Source organism: Rhipicephalus sanguineus, chromosome 4 (assembly GCF_013339695.2).
Source record: "Rhipicephalus sanguineus isolate Rsan-2018 chromosome 4, BIME_Rsan_1.4, whole genome shotgun sequence".
NCBI lineage: Eukaryota > Metazoa > Arthropoda > Arachnida > Ixodida > Ixodidae > Rhipicephalus > Rhipicephalus sanguineus.
This window is the reverse complement of record NC_051179.1, coordinates 82711544-82728800: the sequence shown is the minus strand read 5'-3', so window position 1 is coordinate 82728800 and position 17257 is coordinate 82711544. Positions and strand designations below refer to the sequence as shown.

Here is a 17257-nt window from a genome sequence, read left to right as displayed (position 1 = left end):
AGCGTGAAATTTCAAATGGAGGGTCGAAAACGTACCTGTACGGCAAATACCTTGTGGGACAGAAAACCGCCGCCGTACATGTACGGCAAAAACACTCAAAGGGTTAATGGATGTTGTTCAGTGCAGGTGAAATGTAGAAACAGAAAAATTGGGTAGAAAACCAGTCACTTGCTCGGTCTTTGAAATCCCTCTGACATTCACGAGATGCCAACACAATAATTTACAAATGGTCATACTGAGTGCAGATGGACAAATGAAGAGTGTGAAAGTAGAAAGAGCAATATTGGCACTGTGCAGCTGTACACCACCAAACTGTGATCATCTGTGCATTGCAGAAGTATGCAAAATTATTCCTCGGGATGCTACCATGAGAGTACATCCCGCCATATTTTGAGTGCTCCTATTATACAGATGAGCATGCACTTCAACGCATGTGTTGTCGCCTGTTTAACATGTTTTAACATTTTTGCTTAGCCTTGGTTATTACCCATAGAACCCCAACTTGTATGTGGGGGCAGCTATAATAAAAAGGATCATGTCTTCATATGCTACCGGGGGTAGTACCTTCTCATTTGCCAAGATATAAGAAAGTTGTCAGAAATGTGAAGAAATGTGGCAAATGGCCTGATTTAGAACCATCAAATTTTGATCAAGGGGCCCTGCATTTCTTCTTTTCAGTGTCTTTTAAAACTTATATACAGATAACATGAGCAGGCCCAAGTTCATGGCATAAATGCAGTGAAAAAGTTCAGGAAGATATGTATGAGGTTACCAGAAAGAGGTACATACGTAAACGCTGCCTTTGTCTATGAATTACATGCCAGTGCCTACGTTTTCACCTGTTTACGCTAAACACATGCCTATTTTTCTCCACCTCAGTACCTTGTACTGCATTCTCACCATTAACTATTGCTGCATGCGTGCCTGTGTGCCTGTGGCTTCTGTAGAAACCACAGCACACAAAATTGTCTCGCAGAATTGTTGCGACAGTGTTTTTTCTGGGCACGTATTACTTAAACCTCCCATTTTCTTCACCTCCTTGTTGTGAATGGCCAGGTGTTGCGAGACGTCAGCCTGGAAGCCAACGAAGGTCAAGTGGTGGCCATCTGTGGGACGAGTGGCTCGGGGAAGAGCACGCTACTCAACCTGGTTGTGCGTTTCTACGATCCCTGCTACGGCGAGGTGAGTTCTGCTTGTAAAGGTTAAGTCATCCTCTTTGGTGCCAGTGCTCTTCGGTGCCAGTACTAGCTGAATGTCAAGGGGTCCCAAACCATATAACTAGGATATCTACAAAAAAAAAAGTTATCGTGAGTGCGAATTCAACGTCGAACCGCTGCTCCCATTATAATATATATCTTTTAACAGCAAATCTGTTTAAGCCGACTGTTAAAATTTTGGTGTCCGCAGAAAACCACAGGTGAGTATGCGCCACAGGAATTGTGCAAGCCCCGCTACCGAGTACAGCAGGTGCGAGTGTTAAACGAAAACTCCGCTCGGCAAAGTGGAGCACATGAAAGAGAGAGAGAGAAAGAAAGAGAAAATAGAGAGAAATAAAAAAATGGAAATACAGAGAATGATATAGAAAGAGAAAGAAAGAAAACAGACACGAAAAAGAGATAGAAAAACAGAGAGCAAGACAGAAAGAGAAACAAAGAAGGAGAGAGCAAGAAGCAGAGAGAGAGAAAAGATAAAAAGAAAGAGGGACAGATAAATAGAGAGACAGAGAAAGGAAGGAAAGAAAGAGAAAGCAAGAAATAGAACGAAACACATACAAAAAAGAGATACAAGAAAGAGAAGAAAGAGAAACAAGGACAGCCACCCAGCTCTGCACTTCCTTCAGGCTTAGCACCACTAGTGCAAAGCTGAAAGTGGTGTGACCACATCACTCCATAATTTTTTAAGCTCATGGAAAGCTGTAAAGTTTCATGTGCTTTGCCTGAAAATTACAAAGCTTTGTGACACCGAAGATTTCAGGCATCAGTATCTTGATCTTTCTTTATGTATTTTTGGCTCAGCTCTCGATTAACTGGCCTGTCTCAAACACTTTCATTATTCTTACATGCTAAGTGTCAAAGGTTGATGGAGTAATGTGTACAAGGTTGTTCACGAATCACAAATGAAGTGATAAATCTACGATACCGTAGAGTTTGATACCAAAAAGCTTGATAGCATGGAGGTTGACACCATAGAGTTTTATACTGCCTGTCCGCCGCGGTGGTATAGCGGCTACGGTGCTCGGCTGCTGACCCGAAGGTCGCGGGTTCGATCCCGGCCGCGGCGGTCGCATTTTGATGGAGGCGAAATGGTAGAGGCCCGTGTACTTAGATTTAGGTGCACGTTAAAGAACACCAGATGGTCGAAATTTCCGGAGCCCTCCACTACGGCGTCTCTCATAATCATATCTTGGTTTTGGGACGTAAAACCCCAGATATTAAATTATTAAATTATACTGCCTCTTAAACGATGCATTGATGATGATGATATGTAAAAGATGTATTTAGGCAGTTTTGTTGTTGTTTGTTTGCCTATCCTTGGATGTGTGCTATTACGTTTGAGACTATGATCAAGTTAAAACAGCACATCATGCATGTCTTGCATTGGTTCCTAAATCCTTGCTTTTTTGACGTCTCTAAAAAGAGAGCAAACACAGTTTCTGATAAACGTGAGAATGTCAAATTCTAAAAGGTATCTCCAGAGGTGCAGATACTGCACTGTGATTTGTTTTTATTGTGATATCGCCGCTTATGTGGAGGAGCTCCATGCTCTGACCTGCTGGACTTTATTGTCGAAAATAAATCCAGGAAACTTCTGTAGCTTATAATAACACCCATAATTAATGTGTTCTCTTCACTCTAGATTACTCTGGATGGTGTGAACCTGAGGTCTTTGAGTGTGCGGTGGTTGCGTTCCAAGGTTAGCCTTGTGAGTGAGCGGCCGACTCTGTTCAACTACTCCATCGCCGAGAACATCCAGTTTGGCCAGGAGGACACCACGATGATCGAAGTTGTGGAGGCAGCCAAGCTGGTTGGCATGCACGAGTTCGTCATGAGCCTTCCCAAGGTAATTACAGGTTAAGCCGCTATCTATAATCTCTGTACTTCACGATGCATGAAATCAGCATCGTCTTAATTTGCTAACATAGTTTTCTGGTCGCTGAGCACTGATTCCTGTCCTCCCTTTTGCTTTTTTCACCGCTCTTTTGTTTTGCTGCTCATATGATTCTCTTTAGAATGTTGAGATGTATCAGTACGTGACTACCTTTTCTCATTAAGAAAACCAAACATTTTGCACAGGTGCGTTAATCTCCAGCAGCAGTAAGGCCAACAATAAACAACTTGGCGTGATGTTTTCATTCATGTTTGTTTAACCTGTTATTCACACTTTGTCTTGGTTGCTGTAGTGTGGTTTTGTACATATGGTACTCTGCGTTGTTGCACGTCACTTCTAGTGTTAGATCATTGCAACCCTTGAAAGAGCATATGCTTGGGCATGTTGGTAATTCACGTTTCACTTTTTGAACGCACAAATGAACAAGGACGAAAAGCGACGTGGACACAGCGCTGTGTCCACGTCGTTTTCGTCCTTGTTCATTTGTGCGCTCAAAAAGTGAAACATTACAACCCTGCCCAGTTTGTTCTTTCAAAATGCATGTGCCATGTTACAGGCGATGTTGGGTGAGCAATGCCAAGTTAAGCATCCAGCATGTTTTGTTTCTTGGCCAGGGTTATGAGACTGAGATTGGTGAGCAAGGCTGCCAGTTGAGCGAGGGTCAGCGTCAGCGGTTGGCCATCGCTCGAGCGATGGTCAAGACTCCCCGGGTTCTGCTTCTGGACAATGCAACAGGTGCACTGGATGGTGCCTCCGAAGCCCACCTTCTGCGCACCCTTGCCAAGGTGAGAACTCGATTGTGGGCTGCTTGTGCACACTGGCTCACATTTTAATGCTATAGCATTAAAGAGCTAGTTTCAAAGAAATTCCGGCGTCGGTGTCGGGTGGCAGCGTCGTTGGCTGTGAGCGAAAAATTGGCATTGGCTGTGAGCAAAAAATCGCGATGGATTTTGAAATGATAAATATCATGGGTCCGAGTGGGAATGAAACCCAGGCCTTCTGCATGGCAAGCAGGTGTTCTACCACGGCATGACACCACTGCTTGAAACTGCTTTGAAAAAGAGACCTATACAGTGTTATATAGTGCAAGAAGTAGCATTAACACATGTAATTAATGAGAACTAACAGACAAAAACGCCAAGGAAAGTATAGGGGGTGTTATCTGTAGTATTTAGAATATGAATGTGAAGAAAGTAAAGTGGACGAAAAGATAACTTGCCGCTGGCAGGGACCGAACCTGCGACCTTCGAATAACGCGTCCGATGCTCTACCACTGAGCTACGGCGGCGGTCATCCTCCCGTCCACTTTATGGGGTATATATGTGCATTAAACCTAGGAGTGTTAGTCAGCGCCAATCGCAGCCATGGCGGCGAGTGTGGAACACTCTTTTTCTGCCTTTCTGGCGTCACGTAGCACGTGATCTTTTTATGAGCTGGCAGCTGACCAATAATCCCTCGCATACTACCTCAAGGCATTAAGTCTGCCAGAACGAGACCCTTGCTATGAATGAAGGAAAGAAGATGACTCTTAAGGGCTCGTTTTCTTTGTTATACACAATATTAATGAGAACTAACAGACAAAAACGCCAAGGAAAGTATAGGGGGTGTTATCTGTAGTATATTTAGAATATGAATGTGAAGAAAGTAAAGTGGACGAAAAGATAACTTGCCGTCGGCAGGGACCGAACCTGCGACCTTCGAATAACGCGTCCGATGCTCTACCACTGAGCTACGGCGGCGGTCATATTTCATATTTCATATTTACCGGCAGCGCAACCACACACACAGACAGAGAAAAGAAGCGAAACGGAAACACAGCGCTGTGTTTCCGTTTCGCTTCTTTTCTCTGTCCATGTGTGTGGTTGCGCTGCCAGTAAGTACGAAGTACAACCAACTGGCCCAAGTTTCCGTTTTATTACATGTAATATTGTGTGGCAGAAGCATAGAACCACGTCAAGCGTCACATCATGTAAATTGCGCAACGAGTGGGTGGTTTGAAGGCAAACCCATTACAAAGTGCTCAGGCATAATTAATCATTAAGCAACAGCATCATCAAAGTGTGCAGCTGTGTAGGTGCATGTATGGACGCATAGTGGATACTCCGCTGTTTTGCAAGGAGATGAATTATGTTGCAGCTATACTTCTTTACAGACTAGTTGGTTCATACTGAAATCTAGACTTGCTGTGCAAGCAGAAAGGAGGAAAGAAAGGGAGATAGGATAGAGCGCTTTATCCTGTCTCCCTTTTTCTTTCTTTCTGCTTGTGCAGCAAGTCTTGATGAATTATGGCGTAGTGGGCACTTAGCAACTTTACTTGCAGTGGGACCTCTAGGATAGTTTATAACGTCCAATGTTTCGCTTATAGATGTTCTTTTTCTTGCGGCACGGTTGACGTGCCCACTGAGAAGCGAAGCCTGACTGGTGAAGGAAAAAGTGATGTGAACAGGGCCCCATTATGCTATCGCATTTTCTCTCGAAAGTGAAGCTCAAGCGTCCTCCAAGTTTTCGTTGGCAAAATTCATTGAACTACATATCTTTTAAGGACTTGCAGGAGCTGGGCTTTACGTTGTGATTATGATAGCAACTGCAGAATTCTGGGTGCCTTGGTTTGGTTCTATGCCTACAAGAAGATTTCTGTTAAAACCTAACCTCCACTTTCACATGAGCCATCTGTGGCCTTTTACTGAGAAGCAGTGGTGTACTGCTGCCTCTCCCCCTTTTGCCTTTTCGTTTCAAGCATCGAGGTGAAACTTCATACTCGCAACTTGCTTCAGCATTGCAAATTTTTTGTTGATCTAGACAAATTTTCTTGTTTCCTTTTTGAAATGGGAGTAGTTCAGCACACAACTCCCAGTTCTGTAAAATAACATGTCAAGAGCACATGTGATATAACAATGTACAAAAGGAGAAATTCTTGTGCCATGTGGTGCCAAGGAGTTGAGGAAGTCGCACAAGGTCCGATATATTCAGTAGCCTGTAACACTGCAAGTGACCCATGCATTTGCTTGCAGGGCAGTCCTCGGCGCACGACAGTGGTGGTGACGCAGCGGCTGTCGACCTTGCGAGAGGCAGACACTGTGTACGTGATGGACGAGGGCCACATTGTGGAGCAGGGCAAGCATGACGACCTGGTGGCGAAGAAAGGTTTCTACTTCCAGCTCATGCTCGGCCAACTGACGGAAAATGAAGACGCCGAGGCTCTCCCACCTCCACCCGTGTCCTGTCCTCCCGCCTGTAAGCCTTAGTTACGCATTTTGCTTAGTGGACCACCACTAAGATCGCTAGGCCTGTGTAGCTGCTTCAACAAGGGCTAGTTGACAGCTCAGCTTCTTGGAAAGCAGTGTGAACAGATGACAGCATGAAAAGGGAGATGAAACATGTTACAGTGCGCTCCAGGCGAGACAGACATTCACACGACTATAGAGTTTTGAAGAGGGGAGAAGCTGTCAAGCAAGGAATGTCGCCGGAGCTCACGTTTCAACAACAAAAAATTTGTATTTGTTTGGGTCCGGTGAAGATGCTTTCCTTGTTGATATGTTGGCTCGGGTGATAATTTTCATTTAACATATTCTCGTAACAGTACATTGTGAGTGTATAATCTGCACGTTTTTTGCGTGTTCTTTACAGTGTTCAAATGTGAGGCTTTGCTTGGGTTATTTCAGGCACTTTGCGGTAGGTTCCCACCTTAGATTGTTTCAGTTCCTGTCAACTAAAGATTTTTCACATTGCTAAAATACAAAACCAATCATATCCGAGATGTTTGTTGCGTTTAGCAACAATACCATTGAAGCAATTTCCATTTGTTGATATTTTACTCTTGTAATGAAGAAGTCGATGAAGCAAGTCTTGAGCGCATGTTTGATGTCAAGAGCTCTTTGTTATTGGTACCAGTGCTGCGTCTTTTGCCTCCCTTTCTACATTTTTTCTATCTCTTCGTGATGTTTTCCAACCAGAGAAACTTGATATAACCGTTATAAGTTGTCCTGTTAGTTCAGTCATACTGATTATAATGTAATAACACCATTAGCGTGTCATTGTAATGGCCTGTTTCTTGGCTTGTAAGTTCCCAGTGAAGGTATAGAATCCTCTGTACTCAGCACTTAACGCAGGTCACAACACTCATTGCATAGTAGTCAACTTACCATAGCCTGTTAGCTTTGATTGCTCCAGTTGTAAGCTTTTTAGCAGAGATGTGTTTCATTCATAAATCCACAACATGGCTACACTTAAACCTTATTATAACAAAGTCGCATTTGACACGAAAATAACTTCGTTATATCCGAAAATTCGTTATAAGCGTATTTTCGAACCACTGTAGCTATTACAAGACTATTCCTCATTTACTTCGTTATAACCGATAATTCGTTATATCCGTGTTCGTTATATCGAGGTTTGAGTGTACTTCCTTTGCATGCTTTTTCCACAATTCTATTGTTGCATTTTGCCTCAATGTACATGGTAAATTAGTTTCAGTTTACAAGCTTTAACTCTGAGCACACATTAATTTCCTCCATGTTTTCTTTTTATCTTACTGCTGCTTAGGCATCTTTACGGCACAAGTGATAAAGAGGGGGAAATTGAATTACAACCACCCATTTGTAGCACACAGCCACAAAAAAATCCACGCAGATTTCTCAGCAAGAAATCTTCTTAGTTGCAGAAGAATTCATCCAGATACGGGGATCGAACCCGGGACCAATGCCTTTTCGGGGTGGTCGCTCTACAAGTGGTGTTTGTCAATTTCAATTCAAGAGTGGTTGTCAATCTCCCTTTCTCAACCGTTCCGCCACCTTTCGGTATTCCGCAGAATCGATTTGCAGTAACAAAAGGTGAAGCTTGAAGTTGCTAACACCAGTGTGCTACACCCACGAGCGCGCAGCATTGCTGCCTCCACCTGCCCTTTTTCTCTTGTTGTTATGTGCAGCCTGTTGATACCAAGTCTCTTCCAGCAAGACAGGACGAAGACGACGAGGAAGAACGGCTGCGAAAACGAAGGAAGGCCCTCCTCCTGGAGAGCATCTCGCCGTTCGACCGCGAGTGCAGTCGTCTCGCCGATGACTTCATCAAGGCAGGCATTCTTTTTTTTACGTTGTCCATCCATCTTTGTCTCCTCCTGAAAGGAACGAACATGCTACTGTATTTTCTCGCGTATAATCCTATAGAAATATACAGAAATTTCTGAGCTAAAATCGGGTGGGATTTAGTATGAGAATTTTAGTGCACAAGTTGGCTTCACGGCATGGCTTCACATCAGTACGCAGGGATCTTTTTATTTTAGTTTTTTTTTTTCATGGTTTGTAGTATTTCAGGGGTGGGTTATACGCAAGAAAATTCAGTAATTGATAATTATATTCTAAATTTATTTCCTTTGTAGAGTTGTGTTAATGCATGTTAACACACCAGCCCCAAATCTCACTTGCTCACTTTCTTATCCATCCTTGCAACATTGTTAGGTTTATTTCTGCAATGCCCTGCATTTCCGTTGAGCACATGTTCAATCTTTGAAACTTGAAACGTTTCTCAGCATGCGTCTCTAGGTCAGCTCAATGTACTGCAACATATTCTGTGCTTTCTTTTTTTCTTCACCCACATTTCACGCATACGATAGTTTAAACTGCTACATATGTATTTTGTTTGTCCAAACAGCCTTAAAATCTGAGACGGTTAATTATGCAGAAATGAGGCTTTTGGGACCTTTCTGCCAACATTGTGGCCTTATTTCCACCACACTAATGTGTACCGCTGTCATGTTTCTTAGACCGTGTTAATAACCCTGTATTTTTAATTTTCTAAGCCTTCCTTGTGTTCCCTTTGGATGCATTGCTTCTCTATTGTCATTGATTGAATATTGACAATGTCGACGGCTGCAGTTCTGGTTGTGCAGTTTACCGTTGATTGCATGAACGTGGGTATGCGTGCAGGAGGACGTTGAACTCCCGTCTGCCCGCAAGATCCTTCAAAAAGCCAGGCCAGACTGTGGCTGGTTCTTCCTGGTGTCTCTGGCTTCTCTTGTTGTAGGAGCCTCCCTGCCCGTATTTGCGGTCTTCTACAGTGAAATATTCAATGTGAGTGCATTTCGAGATTTTTAATAAGAGTTATTATTCTAGCAGTTTCTACGTTTAGTGTAAAGGGCTCATATTGCATAGCTGGTTGAGATCCATGCTTGCAGTACTAACGATGCATTCGACGGAGAGATGAGGTGACGCAAGCAAGTCCACGAAGCCAACTAAAGTGGTCAATAATCTGGAAAGCACTCATTTGCATTGTATTGTTTGTACAGTAAACATGAATTTGTGATTGCATATAGTTTTCAGCTCCTACAATAAATTTAGATTTAATTTAATAAAATTTAGAAGTGCCGTGCAGCCTTTTTTTTGTCTTACTGTCTCTTTCACTTGCTTTTCCGATGTGCCATCTACTTCCCCTTTTTATCCTTTAATGATGAACGTCGAACAGCCAGTTCAACTCACCATACTCACATGCTAAAAAAGTTAATGAACTGGGCAGTTTGTTACATATTGTTGTTAAAATGTGTGTGTATGCTTTCTACTTCTCTACGTTTGGCAGCTTATATTTTTCTTGCTTTTTTTTTACTGTTATAGGAGGTCCCCTAGACAGAGTGACAAAGGGGCCTCCCTCTCTAATGTTGTGTGTGTATGTAACGGTTGTACCAGAAAGCTTTCTATCGATAGGCCTGAAGCACTCGGGCCACTCAGTTCACTACAGCATTTCTAAACAGTACTGCCTACCCGGTGACTGCTGCCACATACATACTCTGTATTCTCACATCACAGACATTCACACTGGTTGGACAAGAGATGCAAGATGCTGCTTTCTTCTGGTCCATGATGTTCTTGGTACTGGCAGCTGCTAGTGGTCTTGGTCACTTTTTTAGGGTAAGCATCCACTTTTGTTTGTGCAGGTGATGTTTGTGAGGTTTGTGCAGGTGATGGTGATGTACATGTCACCATCACCTGTGCAAACCTCTTGTGGTGATGTGACACATGTGTAGTGTCACCACGCGTGACATTAACCAGATACGACATTTTTCTGCATATAAAGCAGTTAGCTTGCAAGGTGCAGTTTGATTGTCTTTCTGATCTTGTGTGAAGCTGCAGGAACTGAAGTTGTTCGAGTTAGTACAGTCAAACACAGATATATCGAACCCACATATATCGAATTTTCGGCTATATCGAACTCGTAAATTATCCCCTTGAAAATCCTTTGTAAAAGTATAGAAATTCGCACGTCTATATCGAACGGTATTTTTACCCGCCATCGGATATATCGAACACCGCGCGAGCTGGAAGGCGCGCTTCGGCACTCGCTGAGCCCCGCGACCTTCGCGGCACCGTGCCTCAGCGAACACCCGAAACGCTCGAAAAACATGAGGGCGAGAGGGCTCAGACTGTACTCCTGCTGGGCACATTCTCCAACTTGTGGAACGGCTTTTCTTTTTCTTTTTTTTTCTCTCTCTTTCTCCTACGCTGTTCGCGTTACCGTCGGCTCGGAGAGCAGGAACAAAGGAGCCGGTGGCCTCCTCCTTTCGCCTTTTCTTTCTTTTTTTGTTACTGTTTTGTGAGTTTTGATCAGCCAACCACAGCTCGTGCCTTTCGTACATCGCTGCTGCCCTCGCAGGTAGCCCGGGCACCTGGGTAGCCATCGCCGCCATCGCGACTGATTGCGAGTGCTTTGTTGGCGGAGTTCACTTCCATGAGTTGTCGCATACCACCACATTACTCTTTTGCATGCGTGCTCCCCTGCGAGCTCAAAAACATTGAGTTGAAGTTTCTGCTGGCCAACACGACAGCGAAGCTGCAACTGCTCGACCAGGGCATCATCAAGTGGGCTGAAGGTTCACCTGCTTGGTGCCATTCAAATGGTGACGGGCGCCTGGTGAGACGTGAAGACGGACACAGTGGCCAACTGCTTCTGGAAGGCAGGCTTCGTGACGGCGGAACTTGCGGAAACCAGTGAAGACAGCGACGACAAGCGCATAGACGACGCATTTCACGAGTTGTCGTCCCTCTTCCCGGCTGCCGTTCCACCCGAAGTGTCTGCAGGACGATTTTGTGGAAGTGGACTGCAGTGTTCAGGCTGTTGCGAGCCTCGCTGACAAGGATGTTGTAGCTGCGGTCGCAGGGAGCCAGGATGCCCAGGCCGACAGCTCAAATGGCGACGAAGATCGTCTGGATGAGGCGGCGGCTACGCGCGCGTACTCCGCCGCTGAAGTGGCGGCAGCGTTCCGCTCGATTCGCTGTTTTTGCAGCGACATGGAATGTACCGGGCTGTCGCACCTGGACAGCCTCGATAAGATCAAGGCCAGCGTCTTCAACTTCATTTCGAAGACGAAGAAGCAGGCCAAGATAAACGATTTTTTTTCGCGCAAATAGAACATTCTGTTGCATCGTGTGTGTGGAATTAGTTGTCATTCTTGAATGCGCCGATTGTAGGTGATCGTCCGCCACTGGTAAGGTCTCGGGGCCTGTATTTTTTTATATTGAATTTTTCATATATCGAACTAATTCGTGATCCCCTTCGAGTTCGATATGTCCGTGTTCGACTGTATCACTTTTGGGCAGCTGTTGCAGGGTTGTCGTTCCCGTCGCAGTGTTGTGAAAATGCTCCTGGTTCTCAATAACTTGAAGGGTTGCGTGGCACCAAATGCTCTCTCACTTGTCATTGTGCTTGTACCACAACAGATGTCACTATACTGGTTGTAGTTATGAGAGTCATTGCTTGAAGTGTCACTTACTTTATGCAGACACTGGGCGTGGGCATTGCTGGCGAGAACTTGACGTTCCGGCTGCGGGTTGCCGTGCTGGCCAACATCCTGCGGCAACACATAGGCTGGTTTGACGAAGAGTCCCACTCATCGGCCACGTTGGCCTCTCGGCTAGCAACTGATGTTCCTGTTGTTAAAACTGTGAGTGCAGCTGAATTCCTCTCTCATAATGAAGACAAAAGGCCAAGGCCTTTTCATGCAATGGCTGTATAACAGTTGTGAACATTTAATCATCAAAAAATGGCTGTCATAGCTTGTGTCTCTTTTTAGAAGTTCATGAAGTGTTTTGCAGTTGTTTTATCTGCACATTCCGTCAGATGAGTTCAGTTTCTATCATTGAACATCCTGGACATTCTGGTTTATGAAAGAAGGCAAATTTTATGTCACAGGATAGCACTGTTGCTTTGGTTCTGTACATTAGGAATCAGCCCGCTGATTTATTTGCCATACACTTTTACAATAACTTCTTTCTGTTGAGAAGTCTGTCTTCAACAACTCTAGCAAAAGAGAAAAGTACCTGCGCGTATCAGCCGCACAGACAACAGAGTACGAGATTGTTTCAGCAGCTATTAAAACAATCTGATACAATTTTATCAAAATATTGAAATTCTAGACGCAACCTTGTTTCATATGTTTTGTCGTCGCCGTGTTGCTGCTTCTTCCTACTGAACAACGATGCAGCTTCACAGCAGTGCGAGTTGCAGTGCAGTGAAGCTGTGCTTGAAACAATGCAAGTGAAACTTGCGGACAAATTTTTTTGCTTATTTGCACTTGTTGCATACGCGGAAGTACGGTACTTTCTTAACTGTACTCCTGTTCATGTGGTTAGATGAGCACGCATATCTGTGATTGTGGAACCCCTGTCTGTGCAATTTCTGGCCACCGAAAGCCTTAGATGCCTCATCAAACGCGAAAATTGACCGTTGGCATCAGCGTCCCGCAGTGTCGGCGTCAACACGATTGATGCAAAAAATCATCATCACGTGATGACATCACCATATGACGTCACATGATGAAGTCATCACATGACATCGTCGCTTGGTCAAAGGTGGGCCGATCACGGAGACAGTGCAAAATCAGGTGAGAAGCAGAGCGCTTGCAATGGCTCCAATCCTGGAGGTAGTGCAAAACCAGGTCAGGTGCAGAAAACTTTCGGAGGGGGGTGGGGGAGGATCAATACATCGACTGAGAACAAAAATAAGACGACGGCTTTCGCTTTCGAGTTGTCTTAAACGAATGCATGAGGGACCCTGTGAGTTTTATTATAGTTTCTCTCATTTAGCATGCAAGTCTGCTCACAGGGTCGACATTGACCATCATTGCGTTGTGTTGTCGTGGAGTTCGCCGCCTTAGCAGCTGACACTGTTGGTGCCTTGTGCATTTGCAGGCAGCAGGCTACCGCCTGGCAGTGATGTTCACGGCGCTTGTAACGCTTGGAACGAGTTTGTCGCTGGCTTTTGCCTTTGGCTGGAAGCTGGCCCTTGCCCTGGTGGCCATTGTGCCCATCCTGGCACTGGCTGGTGGACTGCAGCTGCGTGTTGAAAAGGCCTCCCAACGTCGCGATGCACACCTAATGATGCATGCTGTTCAAGTGAGTGAAGCGCCCAACCACGTGTGTATGCTCTCGTGTACGCACGTGTACGGTTCCCATGCATTGAAACGCGACAATTTAAAAGTAACGCAAGTACTTTCATTTCCACCATCTTCAGTGCACGTAACATCGGTGTAATTTATACTCAAACGTTTACATCGGAGCCAACATTACCTTTAGTGGCCAGATTTGTAGCGACATGACACGGTTATTTCGAGCAGTTGTGCATACCAATTGTTATACTGAAAGTTTTTATGTCGCATTTTGATCCATGAGCACTGTACAGAAGAACGTTGTTGATTACTACAAATGGTAAAAAGGTATTATTGATCAAGTCACCTTGCACTCTCACTAAGCTCAGTAATCGGAAGTTATATCACACAGAAAGATTCTTGGTAAATATGAAAAAAAAATTTCACATTCATGAGCATTACATTCTCACTGTGCGCACGCTTCACAAATTGTGACATGTGCAAGATGTGTGTATGTGTGGCTATTTCTAATATGTAGCAGTTTATATTGCATACAAAGTTGGGTATCTAATAGAGCTGTGCGAATAGCAAAATTTTGGGTGCGAAGCGAATTCGAATAATAAATATTGAGTGCGAATCGAATCGAATAATTTCGAATAATTTTCGAATATTTCTCAAACATTTTTCGAATAATTCGAAGTGAAATTACAGAAAAAGTTGCAGAGAATCCCTAAGTATGTTCTTGTGAGATCGCAACATGAAAGTGTTTCTTTTCGCTAGGTTGATGAAGCGCTGGTGGGGTCATATTTCATAGTTGTCTTTCTTATCAAGAGTGAGGCAATGTAGAGGCCGAATTGTGTTTATGTACATGATTTAGGGCAACCAAAGTGTTGGTGACAACACTTTACACGTGATAGGCAAAGATGTCATTTCCTCAGCCTCTCCTTCTCTTTCAACTTCTGTGGAAGGCCAACTGATGTGGCGGACAAGGGTGTGCTCCCTTCAAGTCCAGAGTTCCAAATCTGCCAAGTAGACGTCGATATATAAGAACATCTGAAATTTTGGATGCTAAAAAGCTTCGGCGTCCGATTTTTCGGACTTCCTGCCCAAATTTCAGGTCCAAAACAGCATTAATTGAGCCCCCAACTCTGCCACATCTTTCATCTCCATGTTGGAACCAGCGTTTTCTTGAGTTAATACATTTGCGACCGTAGCGGAGCTTGAAAGGCAGCTTTGCCGCAATACGGGGTTGTGATGAGGTGAAGCATATTGAAAAATCTAAGGACCACTTCCAAACGGACGTTGACTGTCTCTTGGCTAAGTTCGACCGTAACGGACCTTGAAAGGCAGCTTTGCCGCAACACGGGGTTGTGATGAGGTGAAGCATATTGAAAATCTAGGGACCATTTCCAACCGGACTTTGTCTCTTGGCTAAGTTCGACCGTAACGGAGCTTGAAAGGCAGCTTTGCCGCAATACGAGAGTGTAATGAGGTGAAGCATATTCAAAATCTGAAGGGGTCACTTTCAACCGGACGTTGACTGCATTTGTCTTTGGGAAGTTCGAATAGTTCGAATAGTAAAATTTCAGTGCGAATCGAATCGAATAGCAAACACTATTCGAAAAATATTCGAAATTTCGAATATTCGCACACCCCTAGTATCTAATGTAAACATGTGTAGCATTATGAATGACTTCCTTTTTTTTTCTTTTTTTGCAGTAATTGGTTCTAGTGAGAACAGGTTGCATGTCAAAACACTTATTCCGCTTCTCGGTGTCATAAAACCCAGTGCTTTCAAATTGTACAAAATGTAAATAAAATTTTGCAGATGATCTGGTGTGTAAGAAAACCATTTCCTTTTAAATAATTTGTCTTTTTAAAGGAATGCTGCTACAGGCTTTTATTGTCAACTACACAAGCCTTTTTTCTACCATGTTTGCTTTTAGGTAATGCCACCAACATTTTCATGAGATATGTAAGTGCATGTTGTCTGTAGTCTATATTTTCTCGTCTTCAAGTGGCTTTACTGTTACGCACAAACAGTATGCATGAGGCAACTGTAATAGGGCAAACTGCCTACTGCAGTGTTTGGCTGCATATCTCTAATAGTCACAGCGTACACTGTAAACTTGGCATTGTTGTTTTAAAGCTTCTACACGCGTATCAGGCAAATGTTATTTCTTTGACACCTGAAGCAAGCATACGTCATTATTTCCTCTGATCAGTGCCCATTTTTCTGTTCCGCAGGTTACCACAGAGAGCATAGAGAATATCAGAGCTGTTCAAGAATTAAACCTGGAGCCCACCTTCTTTGGGTTGTTTGTCAGCCATCTACTGGTGCCACTTATGTGAGTTTAATGTTGGAAGACATTCATTATCCTCTTCGAAATGTGCACTCAGTGACTTTTCTTACGTAACAAGGTTACGTAGTACTATGTGGCAGAAATATTGTGTGCTCATTATTTATCGACATTATTATTATGTATCAACGTCTACAATACCAACAGCCCGTTTATGCCTGCTGCAAAGGTGATCACACCTCTTTTTGAGCTGTGGTTACCGCCGCACTGCCTCCAGCTTATACCTGCATATCTCCTAATCATGCCTGTGCAGTTCTTATGAACAGACCACTCTATTTATTTATTTATTTATTTATTTATTCACAATACCTTACAGGCTTCTTATCGGAGCATTGTGTAAGGGGGGCGATACATGGTTAAATATAACATGTGATAAATACAGAAAAAGATGAAATCTAAACTTCTAGTAAAACATGTCCCGAGGCGAAATGTGCTGCTAAGCCAGACTGGCATGCAAACTGGAAAAACTGCATGTACAACGTTCATTTCATCCAAGCCGAGCAATGTTAACCTCTACATTTGCATGGTTTGTTTCCTGACACTCAATTACAGCTCTAGAGATTATTTTGCAAGCAGCTACATAATGATAGACATTCCTTTTGAGTAGTTACTGTTTAAAGGGGTCATGAACCACTTTTCCAAGTAATGATCTAATGGCCTCAGTATCGGAGTGTACTGCCTCCCGAATCGATTGCCGCAAAAATTTCTCGAATCCGTCAAGAATCAGCGGAGTTACGGGGGTTTGGCGCACGCTCCCAGCGCTTTCTCTCTTTTCTCGTGCCGACGAGCGCACTGGAAGCTAGACAGGGAGGGATGGCATGGGGGAAAGAAGTTACGCCAGCGCGCGTCATGAAACGCGATCGCTCTCCCGCTGTGATTCGCTTGCGCGAGTGCGGCTACCGTGTACTGAGGAGTGCGGCGCCGGCAAGTGGCGGCACCCCGCGGCAAGAAGCGCATCTGATCCGAACGCCGCTCTCGATTTACGTCGGCTATCGGCCAATAAGCATGCTATGTCTCTTGCGACGTACAGCGGACAGACGCCCCGCCCACCGACGAGAGTGAGAACCGGCCTCTGTTTGAAAAGAGGGTGCCTGGGGAAACGGCAACTTCGCGCTCCGCTTGTGGCCATTACGCGGCGCGCACGACTGTAATATTTGGCAGAGCAGTTCATAGCCGTGTCAGCTTTCCGCAGGATGTGTTTTTTCAATCAGCCCAAGGGGTGCTTCATGACCCCTTTAAAGTTCATTATGACTAATCTTTCTTTTTTTTCTTTTTGCCCTTTCGTTCATTCAGCCTTCCATTAGAAGTCGGAACAGAACCGAAACTGCGCAAATCAAAACTTGTCTACTAAAATTTTAGCACTGTATGCGGGGCCTAATGTTCATCTTATTGAATAATTAATTGCATTTTTTGCCAAGTTACATTGGAGCAAGCAACTAGG

General features: G+C 44.2%; 1 protein-coding gene across 1 annotated transcript in view; it reads left to right on the top strand.

The window, feature by feature from the left end:
• Positions 1-17257, top strand: part of LOC119390341 (ATP-dependent translocase ABCB1-like) — a 197112-nt gene that overhangs the window by 158183 nt on the left and 21672 nt on the right. Inside the window, 10 exon segments of the mRNA XM_037657941.2 lie at positions 1057-1182; positions 2857-3060; positions 3723-3893; positions 6120-6342; positions 8058-8176; positions 9030-9173; positions 9903-10004; positions 11873-12034; positions 13281-13484; positions 15704-15804. Coding sequence (XP_037513869.1) covers positions 1057-1182; positions 2857-3060; positions 3723-3893; positions 6120-6342; positions 8058-8176; positions 9030-9173; positions 9903-10004; positions 11873-12034; positions 13281-13484; positions 15704-15804 — 1556 coding nt within the window.